Consider the following 11,654-nt stretch of genomic DNA (forward strand, 5'->3'; position numbering starts at 1 on the left):
GTGGCACGGCTCATATCTGGGGTGCCTTGGCAAAGTCATGGTAAAGTTTGGAAACCCCCGAGTTAGACACCACCAGTACCGCCTCACCAAGGAGGTCTGTCACTATACAGTAGTCAGACTCTAACTCTTGATCCTTCGATGTCCGCTCCTCCTATCATTGTGAAGCAGAATCCACCAGGCGTTGGATTGTTCACCCATTAATAGGGAATGTGAGCTGGGTTTAGACCGTTGTGAGACTGTTTCCTCTTACCCTACTGATGATATGTTGTTGCAATAGTAATCCTGCTCAGTACGAGAGGAACCGCAGGTTCAGACATTAGTTAGACTCTACTAGTACCGCTTCATCAAGGAGGTTAGTTATGGTGCATTCCAGTCCCAAATCATCCTAGTAGGAGATCGCACTTATCCAACCTCCTACTACGAAAAACGCTCTGGAACGCCAGTCAAAGTGGGAGCTCCAACTAGCGAGGTCGGGGTGACTCGCACTACTCCCACCTCAACAAATCGAAGTCGGACAATAATGGCGGCCCCCATGTAGCCGTTATTTAAAATGTGAAATGTAAATAGTGAAACTCCATTTCTCTTTTGTGCAGCTGTTCCAAACACAGCAATTTTTACTCAGCATAAACTTTGTGTTATTACATGATATTGTGTCAACATAAATGTAACATATGACAGAGTAATAACTATTGTGGCTTTTTTGGCTCGTGTGAAAACACCTCGCTTAAGTCAGCTGAACCGCGGGGGTTGCCATGGATGTAGAACTTCCACTTCAAATGTCAGGAACGGCAGCTGCAATATCCAGGTAGGATAAGTGCGATCTCCTACTAGGATGACTTGGGACTGGAATGCACCATTAGACTCTACCAGTACCGCTTCATCAAGGAGGTCAGTTACTATAGTGAGACTCTAGTAGTACCACTTTATCCAGAAGGTTAGTTAGGCCAACGAGTAGACTACTCTCTGCCAGTAGTGCTTCGTCAGGAAGGTTAGTTCGGTTCTACCAGTTATCGCTTCATCAAGGAGGTTAGGTACAATAGTTAGACTCTATGGTACCAGGGTTGCCAGATGAGACTGCTGATTTCCAACCCAAAAAAATGCCCAAAACCCGCCTTGAAGCACGCCCAATTTGAACTAAATTCTATTGATTTCTATGGCCATAAACATGCAGAAAACCCAGCAGAAAGGCCATTTTTACCCGACGACCATCGTAAGCAGCCCAATTGGGCAACACTGACCAGTACATGAGGAGGACAACCTCTACTAGTACTGCTTCATCAGGGTCAGTTATGGCTTCATCAAGTAGTTTAGTAGGGTTCTATCATTAGTGTGTCCGTCCGTAATTATTTGTATTCATTATTAGAGGTGAGATCAGCAAGTTTGTTCGTCCCCTCTACAAAGTACTGACTCACCTAAGAGTTTAGTGAGGCCACCGAGTTCGACCGCCCACCTGCATTCTCTGAGTAAGGTCATTAATTAGCCCCAGAGCAAGCTGCACAGCCGGCCTTTTCTAAATTCGGTCACCCAACTCTCACAAAAGGTATTACTGTGGAGGCTCTATTACAGGGCTCTCTGCAATGGTTTAGCCGATCGCTTCTTTTCTGTGGAAATCTCCTATTACAGAGCTTTGTGGTTGTGCTTTCTGTATTGCACTTTATTATATGTGAAGAGCTCCTATCGCTGGGCTTTATAAATGGCATTTAAGCTTAATGTATTTCAATCTGCAAGGAAGTACACTGTATTGCAATGGGTGATGTGCTTTTTGAAAACTGTATAAATGTCAAGAGGTGAGAGTAGCTGAGTCCCTCTCCGCTGGTGCTTTTCAAAATGCATTCATTTAAGTTCAGCCAGGCGCTACAGTACGACTGGACTGGACGCGAGTCTGCGGCCGCCGCCACCCCCAGCACCTGTTGCTAAGAGTGAAGCTGAGGCCCCCGTGGCGTGTCGGGTTATTTGTGTCCGTCGCAGTGCTCTTAGTCACTCTCGCAGCCTCCTGTCAAGCCTATTGAGCCGTCAAATGGATTTCTCAAAATGGATCTTTCCCCTCCTCTTTTCTGCGAAAACTCAGCTCTGGTGCTTCCTATGGAACTGACTGTGTTCGCTCATGCATTATCACAAAAAGAACTTTAAACTCAGCCAGTGTCTACTGCGCTGCGCAGTGAAGTGTGTCTGACTCTTATTGTATTAGAACGCAAAATTCATAAAATAAATATGGAGCGGTAATGTGCAATTTGATAGAATATAGAATGTAATAATACATTTTACAATCTTACTCTGCATTCTTGTAAGAAGGATTGAGGTTCAAGATCCATTGTATACTTATAACAAAATGATTATGGTTCAGATTCTGTGCCTATGACTTAGATTCTGTGTAATTGTTGTGCCCAATTTTCATTCTAGGTGGAAATGTTGCACAACAAGTCTCAGGACAAGTCTCCTGTCTGTTATGGGGAGATAGCTCTTGTTATTTGCATCCTTGAGCCATTTTAACAATTATAACAACTACATATTTAACTGTACACAACTGTATAATGGCCTCGCTCAACATTGGTGTTCATGCCCCATTTGTACACATTTTGTTTTATGGATTCTGTTACATTGTTAATACCAGTACAAGACTGCTACAGACTCTGGTACCCCGCCAGTTACTATTGTCTTGATTGCATGGACCATCAATCAGCATGTAGTGCATATTTGTGTAATGGGCTCAACAGTAGATACAGTAGAAATACCAGTGTTATTATAACTCTTAAAGAGTTGAAATGAGCTCTATTTCAGATAACATTTGAGCCAACTCAAAATAATGTTACTCTTTGGTCAGTGTACATTTTCAACATTAGTTCTGCTCAATATTTCGTAAAGCATTATTACCAGTGTGGTGTTGGGTATTAAATTGCTGGTGTGAGTTTATCAATGTGCTTGTGTCAGTTATTCATGTGCTGGTGTTGGTTGGGCTGGTACTCAGCAGCAGCATGTTCTCCTTGGCGTCCTCAGGGCCTGGGTCGGTGGGAGCTGTGGACGGAGGAGCTGCAGAACGCCCCGGCCATCCCCAAGGACATGCAGTTCAACGAGATCATCGTGCCCACGGAGAACACGGTGCGCTACACGGCCCTCATGGAGATGCTGGTCACACACCAGAAGCCCACCGTCTTCATCGGGCCCACCGGCACTGGCAAGAGCGTCTACATCATTGTACGTGACACACACACACACACACACACACACACACACACACACACACACACACACACACACATACATGCACTGGCAAACACACACAAGCACACACACACAAACTCATGCACACAGACACCACCCAATTACAACAAAAGTAAAGAAAGCTTCCCAGACCAAATCAAAATTTGTTTATTTGTGTAGCAAAATATCAACTACCTAGTAGTTGACTCAAAGTGCTTCACATTCACACACACACACATTTGCTCATAATGAGGATCTGCCATGTGATGCTTCACTTGTGGGATATGCAGTTGTCGTGCATATGTAGTTTTTCTTTAATACAGTAAATCTAGTGAGCCTGTCCAAACAGCCTAACCAGTTTGTGAGATGCTGTGTATGAGACAGTCAGTCCATCAGGCCTTTTTCACACCACAGAAATTACTCAAAATATGTCCAGCCAGGCAACTGGGTCCCCAGCCCCTCTTCTGCTCTGCTCTTCACACCCAGCAGCACAGCACATATCCTCCACCCCCCACCCCCCAACCTCCCCCCCCCGGAGAACAATTTGGGGTTTATTTTGGCCAGCCCACAAGGGCGTGCGTACCCGCCACAGCCTGGCTGCCACATTTCAGCGGCTGAACCGCATGGCTCCAGACACCCTGCCAACACCAGGCAGGGAAGCAGGCAGGCAGGCAGGCAGGCAGAGCAATCAGGAAGGTAGGGATGGGATGGGATGGGATGGGATGGGATGGGATGGGATGGGATGGGATGGGATGGGATGGGATGGGATGGGATGGGATGGGATGGGATTTGGGATGGGATGGGATGGGATGGGATGGGATGGGATGGGATGGGATGGGATGGGATGGGGCCACCTATTCATCTGCCTCTTCAGCTAAGCTGCCCACGCACAGCACAGCACCAGGAATCTGCCGAGCAACTCATCCAGCCAGCCCACCACCAGCCAGCCAGCAATATTTTTGAACGGCCAAGGAGCCGGGCCAGTCTCACAGAGCTGCGGGGCATCCGACCGCCCTGCCATGCCCAGTCGAGGGTTTATGTGTCTGAGTGGAGGATGGGATGGGAGGGTGGCCGGTGGCTGGTGGGGTGGTGAGAGCTGTGTGGGTGCGGGGGGTGTGAAAGGGAGCCGGCCGGCGATAGTTGGCTGGTAGTGGAGGTGTTAGTGGTGGATGGTTGGTTTCTGTGTGTGTGTGTGTGTGTGTGTGTGTGTGTGTGTGTGTGTGTGTGTGTGTGTGTGTGTGTGTGTGTGTGTGTGTGTGTGTGTGTGTGTGTGTGTGTGTAGGTGTGTGTAGGTGTGTGTGTTTGTGTGGTTGGGGGGGTGTTGTTGGTAAGGCCGACTTTTGATAAATGAGTTGGAGGCCTCAGACCAACTGCAGCACACTGTGCCAAACCCCGTCGACCCGCACCATGAAGGAGAGAGAGGGAGGAGAGAGGAGCGCAAGCTGCTGCACTCCCTTTTTTTTACCCAGGGAGCCGAGCGAGTCTAGCCGAGCCGAGCTGAGTTGAGCTGAGCGGGTGCTGGTGGGGCTGGCGGGGTGGCAGGCACCAGCACGGCCCAGATCCATCACACTAACGGCCTCATCCATTATCCGCCTCGTTACGCTCTTGTGTCATAGCCGTGCCTAACCCCAACACACACATGTAGACACACACAAGCACACATACACACACACACACACATATGCATTTCACATATACACACACACAGAGACACATTATGGAGACACATTGGCATTGAACACACACTCACACACACAGTAGTTTGCGCGCGCACACACACACACACACACACACACACACACATATGCATTTCACATATACACACACACAGAGACACATTATGGAGACACATTGGCATTGAACACACACTCACACACACAGACACACACACACACACACACACAGTATGCACACGCACACACAGTGACGCATGTGCACACACCATCCTTTACCCCCCTCATGCTCGTCACTTTCAAAACACATTAAGTCTAACATGCTCAAGACTCTAGACGGCGAGCGCCATCTGACACGCAGCACATTTACGTGTAGGTGTTTTCTCTTCCTTAACGTCTTAAGTGTTTAAGGAGACGTCTGCCTGACATAGAAGCACAGCGCTGCCGCTGAAAAACGTCTCTGCGCTTTATGTTTCATCCGACACTCAGTTTCCCACTCTTCGAGGACAAGCTGCCCTTATTTAAATCGGCTCTTTTCAAACAAGTAATGATTGTATTTTCCCTTTCACCACTTTTTTCCTATAGAGGTGTCTTTTAGCGTAAAGTAGTATGTGATGCCATTTTACTGTAACTATGAGAGAAGCCAAGGACTTTTCTATGTATTTTTTTCAAGGTGAAAAGCATCAATCATGGAGTGCTTCGAAAAAATGTGTGAATAGAAATCCAAGGTTACATTCCCAGTAAATTACCAATGACATGCTTTTGAATTCTTAAACTCCGAATTTTTCCCCCCATAACTTTATCTGCCCATCATCATCTAATATATTTCCTTTTTGATGTGTTCCAACACGATGGCAGAAAGTCAAATCTTTCAAGAACGATTAGAACGAGGCTATCATCATGAACAATAAATAGAACAAGTTAACCTGTGGCCCTTATTACACATTAGACCATGCATTGTGCCTCTGAGTGCTTTCTGAGACTCCTTAACCTGCCTCATTCAAAAGTACTTTTGCACCAAATCACGCCATGCCATCTACAGTACTTTCCCTACTGCCACCTTTGTAGACCATTTAATTTCAGGAGAAGTTAACATTTGATTTCATGTTTCTTTTATAACGTATCTAAATGTAAGTAATGATACAGTATGTACATGCTGTATCTAACACCAACCCCAACCCTCCCTAACTACCGTTCCTACTGTAACTGTAACACTGCGGCACTATACGTCAGCACATACACTGTAATGTAATATACGTAACACTGTACTGTAATATACGTAACATATTGTTGCACATTTCGTTACATTGTTGATATAACAGGGATGGTTAAATAAATATGACTGATGTTCAGAGACTTTCAAGAACCAAACAAACACTTTTCAGCATTTCACATTTACCCTTCTAATCGTTTATCTGCCCAATCTTGACACACACCTTTTGATCTCTTGTATCTCAGGACTTCCTCCTGAAACGGCTGAAGAAGGATGTGTACGTGCCGCTGCAGATCAACTTCTCGGCCCAGACCACGGCCGCCCAGACCCAGAACATCATCATGTCCAAGCTGGACAAGCGCCGCAAAGGCGTCTTCGGCCCGCCGCTGGGCAAGAGAACGGTGAGAGCATGGAGCAGGGGCCGGGAGCAGGTGGTGTTTACCACAGGTGTGTGCAGCCAGGTGTTGGTGGATGCGGTTGCTCCTGTACTGGGGCAACGCAGGCTGACAGGCAGAGATGCACCCACACAGAACAGATGGGTCACACCAAATGTGCATAACCTTGATGCTGTATGCTTTGCGTGTTACTAAATGTCTGCCGTGGTGCTGCCGTGGAGATATTATAATGAAAGGGTGATTTATCACCGCAAGAGAATTGATCAGAACAGAATAGAATAGAATAGGATAGGTAGACTAGATTAGAATAGAATAGAACAGAATAGAATAGCATCGTTCTCGTTCTATGATAAAATAGAATGGTTCTATGAATAGAAAGTGACCACAAGTCAAACAATCTGACGACATGTTGTAAAGCAGATAAGATTTTATTATTTTTGAAAACACCTTTTTGTTTCCTGGGGCTGCAGGTGGTGTTTGTGGACGACGTGAATATGCCTGCGCGAGAGACGTACGGAGCGCAGCCCCCGGTGGAGCTGCTGAGGCAGTGGCTGGACCACTGGAACTGGTACGAGCTGAAGGACTGCTCCATGATCAACCTGGTGGACATCCAGATCATGTGCGCCATGGGACCCCCCGGTAGGTCTGCACTTCCAGCGTGTTTGGGGTCAATAATACACATTGTTGGGAGAAAAAAATATGTTATAAAGGTTATTAAAGCAGTACTTTGACATTGCATCATCTGTAGTCGTTAAGTTAGTAAACTTGACTACGTACTGTATGAGTTTTGTTAGTGGGGCAGCCGTGGCCTGATGGTAAGGGAAGTGGTCTTACCATAAGATCAAAGGCTTGCAGGTTTTTGAAAGACTATGATTCTATTTTATCCAATCACTAACATTTGTTCAGGACATTGGAAACCGATTACTGATGAGGGAGGGGTGAACTCTGCCACAAGTCACAAGTGCTCGTCTGTCTGGAGTAACAAGTTAGATTGCCAGACTGCCAACCAGGACTCTAAATTAACACCAGCCAACCAGCCAAATGCTGGTGAAATTTCAGTTTGCCTGGTAAAAAAGACCAACTTATCAGCCACATTCACCCATTAGTTAGCATGTGTTTGGCTGGTAAGGTTAAAATCCAATAGCCATTTTGGCTGGTGATGAAAAAAGTTAATTTAGAGCCCTGCTGCCAACAATGTCCGTAATAGTTTGTAAAACTTACACTCAGTTATGTGTACAATGGAAAGCATTTAAAACACTAGTCACAACAATGTAATGGTTGTTGTGGATATCCACATAATTGACACACGGAAATTTGATCTTTGTACCAAGCTGTAAGTATGTTTATTTGACGTGTAAAATTGTCTGGTTAGCATTAACATTGCAGTCTATGGGATTTTCATAACCTGAAAGCCTACTTCCGTAGCATACAGTAACAAGGGACAAAAAAAACGGCTTCATTGCTTTTACCGGAATGTTGCTACTTGGTCGCTTGTCTGGTAACAAGACCAAACCCCTCCCAGAACTCCAGTTCCAGGCCCTCTACTCTACATGTACTTAATTACAAAGGGATGGTAAAACCAGGCTAGGGAAATGTTATTAGATAACTTTGACATTGCAGACATTTCCTCTAACAAATTACAACTTGTTCATTGGTATTCTCTGTCTACCAAACTTATAATAGGGGTTAATGGAGAGGTATCAACTTTTCTCTTTTCACCTCTTCAATTTGCTCTCTCACCAGTAGGCAGGCGCTAATAAATGTTATTCCACGACCTAATTAGATTTCCCTTTGTGGCATGTCCTTTCAAATGTCAATTAACCTTTTGACATTTGCATAAATAATATTGAGGCAAAGTAGCGTCAGCTTTTAACTACGGTATGCACACTTAATATTTATAAGTGCACACAGCCTGCAAGTTCCTCTTCATTCCACCTTTATTCATGTCATGAATTTCTTTCCTCAGGTGGTGGAAGGAACCCGGTGACGCCGCGATTCCTTCGTCACTTCAACACGGTGACGATAAATGACTTTGATGAAAGGACCATGTACACCATCTTCTCACGCATCCTGGACTGGCACCTGACCATTCGGTAATTGTTGTGCATGTGTGTGTGTGTGTGTGTGTGTGTGTGTGTGTGTGTGTGTGTGTGTGTGTGTGTGTGTGTGTGTGTGTGTGTGTGTGTGTGTGTGTGTGTGTTTGTGTACGTGCATGCACAAAGTGTGTTTCTGTGACTGTGAGTGTGTGTGCGTATGCCCATGTGTTCTAAATACCTTTGCTAAAGCACATGATGAATGGTTCAGGCATTGGCCAATATTTCAACACAGTTTAGGCAGCATGCTTTTTTCTTTCTTTCTTTCTTTCTTTCTTTCTTTCTTTCTTTCTTTCTTTCGTCATACAAAACAACCCTTAAAACACATACTCATTTTTGTGTTCCCCAAGCCCTTCACCAGTTACTGGAAATATTATTGCCAAGATGACCGTTTTTTTTTTTTTCCCAACAAAAAAGGGGCTTTCGAATCTTTTTCAAATTTTTGTCTCCCCCTACACCTCCATCCATGACTCAAGTGCCCTTAAGCAAGGCACCTAACCTCATTCTGCTGTTTCAGTGGACTGTAACCTCTACCCTGTTAATAATTGTTAGTCGCTTTGTACTTGTATAAAAGCGTCAGCTAAGTATAATGTAATGTCACGTAAAGCACATATTGTATTTTCCTCCAGGTTTGCGTTCCCCAAGTCCTTCGCCAGCGTGACCTCCCAGATCATTAACGGCACCATGCTCGTGTACCAGGAGGCCACCAAGAATCTGCTGCCCACGCCCGCCAAGTCCCACTACCTGTTCAACTTGCGCGACTTCTCCCGCGTCATCCAGGGCGTCTGCCTGTCCCGGCCCGAGACGGCCGAGGACCCCAAGGCCTTGAAGCGCCTCTGGGTACATGAGGTAATACGTCACCTCCTCCCCTGTTGTGGTCATACTCAGGCAAGCACAGGGGTTATTTGTCCTGGGCCCAGGGAGAGGGGAAGCCCTCATTACGTTGTTTGTATTGAAAAGGCAGGCCTTTCAGTTGTCTTAGTCCTGGGCACAGCCAAAGCTGTCAGGGACCGTAGTCATACTCATGCCCTTGCCAGAGCTTTGCCTTTCGAATTCCCATACTCCCCAAACACAAAGAGTTTAAACAAGGATAAGGCAGGGGTTTTTAACTTGCAAATATAAAACAGATCAAAGGCATACAAAGGCAGGTCGGCTTTTAATGTGAGTGAGGATAATTCCCTAGCTGTATGGGAGATTCTAGTTTCTGAAGGCACACAAAAAACAGACTATTCGTAACACTTGTTCGTTTCACATGAATACTACTGTTAGTACTACTACTTCTGCCATAGACAGTGGAAAGAGAGAAAGAAAATCTAGAAAGAATCTAGAAAATCTTTAAAAATAAAAATAAAAGCACCATTTTTACATCATTAATATCATATTGCTTGGTGATGGTTATAGACATGGATGTACTTGAGTGGACATGGAATGTGAATAGAAATATGAAATTGACTTGCAGGTATACGTACTTAGACCATTTGGTGCACAAGTTGTAATCATACTATGCATCATGCATTCACCTTCCACCTTCCATGTTCTTGCTATTTTCTCCACCCACCCCTTGCCTGCCACCAGGTCCAGCGCGTGTACTACGACCGGCTGGTGCACAAGTCGGACCAGGCGTGGATGGTGGGCTTCCTGCAGCAGGTGTGCGACAGCCACCTGAAGGAGAACTTCCACCAGCTCTTCCAGCACCTGGACCAGGACCTGGACGGCAGCGTGACGGAGGACGACCTGCGCAGCCTGATGTTCTGTGACTTCCACGACCCCAAGGGCGAGGACCGCAACTACCGCGAGGTGGCCGACCTCGACCAGCTGCGCCAGGTGGGTTACCGCTCTGTAAATTATGGTGCAGCCAGCTAAAAATAAAAAGGTTTGAGTCGTTAAGTTTGTAAGTTAACTCAACTTGAGAAAGACTCGAGTTCAGTTAAGCCTTGAGTTGAGTTATCTTACAAACTTAAGGCAGCAGGCAATTTACCTTTTTTACGTTTAACTGACTTACAAAGTTTTACTGTGTAGGGGAGTGCTCTTGGGTCTGTACTACTACGAACAGAGTTCAACCTATCCAAAAGTAACACAGGTTTAACTTGGCCAACATAACATAACCTGGCTACGAGAAACCTGGCAGAAACGCGGGACAAATCGACATCTATATCATTGTCTTTATAACTGTATATGCTTTCTAACATATTGGACACACTTTGCACATATTGCAGTGAGTTTTTTCATCACCAAGTATCAACATGACCATTTTTTGAAGATGAGATGCATTTTTGAAAAAAAAGATGAGCTCTGTTCTAATGCACCATCTGTCTTAAGAAACCCCAAGGGTTTTTTCGGCATTATTTCGCTAGTGCGCCATTTCTGAATGAGCCATTTTGATATAGATTAATCTAGATTAATCTAGATTAATTTCAAAATTACAGTGAGATTAATCTAGATTAAAAAAATTAATCTATGCCCACCCCTACTTAGTACCTTGTAATGTTTCGAGACCTCTCCTTCTTGTTAGAGTATTAGCATCAGCCTCTGATTGTGCCTCTGCTCACTTTACTACAGGTTGTGGAGAGTCACCTGGAGGAGTACAACAACGTGAGCAAGGCGCCCATGAACCTGGTGCTGTTCCGCTTCGCCATCGAGCACGTGTGCCGCATCTCGCGCGTCATCAAGCAGCCGCGCGGGCACTCCCTGCTGGTGGGGGTCGGGGGCAGCGGCCGCCAGTCACTCACGCGCCTGGCCGCGCACATGGCCGAGATCGAGGTCTTCCAGGTCAGACTCCAGCAAATTCTTACTTACAGTAACTATGTTTCGTTATGTGCCATTTTGCAATGTATTCCCCCTGTCTTCTGTAAGTTCAAAGTATAGAGTCAGGGTTTTCCTTAATGGCTGATGTGATACTGAAGATAAATACTTTCACACTTCCAGCTAGTGGAATTGGGGGAACTGAATAGCGAAAAAGCCTTAATAAACATTAGGCTCCCATTACCATAGCTATCCGAGTTAACACAATAACGTGTAAACCTGAAGTTGTCTCTAATATTTCTGCATGAGTTTGGGCTCATACTTGTGTATGCAGTGCATG

General features: G+C 45.5%; 1 protein-coding gene across 1 annotated transcript in view; it reads left to right on the plus strand.

Moving 5' to 3' along the window:
• dnah7 (dynein, axonemal, heavy chain 7) overlaps positions 1-11,654 on the plus strand; it is a 149,456-nt gene that overhangs the window by 56,343 nt on the left and 81,459 nt on the right. The window contains exons 36-42 of the mRNA XM_063214309.1: positions 2,995-3,192; positions 6,330-6,485; positions 6,950-7,118; positions 8,446-8,572; positions 9,202-9,421; positions 10,148-10,396; positions 11,132-11,341. Coding sequence (XP_063070379.1) covers positions 2,995-3,192; positions 6,330-6,485; positions 6,950-7,118; positions 8,446-8,572; positions 9,202-9,421; positions 10,148-10,396; positions 11,132-11,341 — 1,329 coding nt within the window. The remainder of the gene's footprint in view (positions 1-2,994; positions 3,193-6,329; positions 6,486-6,949; positions 7,119-8,445; positions 8,573-9,201; positions 9,422-10,147; positions 10,397-11,131; positions 11,342-11,654) is intronic.

Source organism: Engraulis encrasicolus, chromosome 13 (genome assembly GCF_034702125.1).
Source record: "Engraulis encrasicolus isolate BLACKSEA-1 chromosome 13, IST_EnEncr_1.0, whole genome shotgun sequence".
Lineage (NCBI taxonomy): Eukaryota > Metazoa > Chordata > Actinopteri > Clupeiformes > Engraulidae > Engraulis > Engraulis encrasicolus.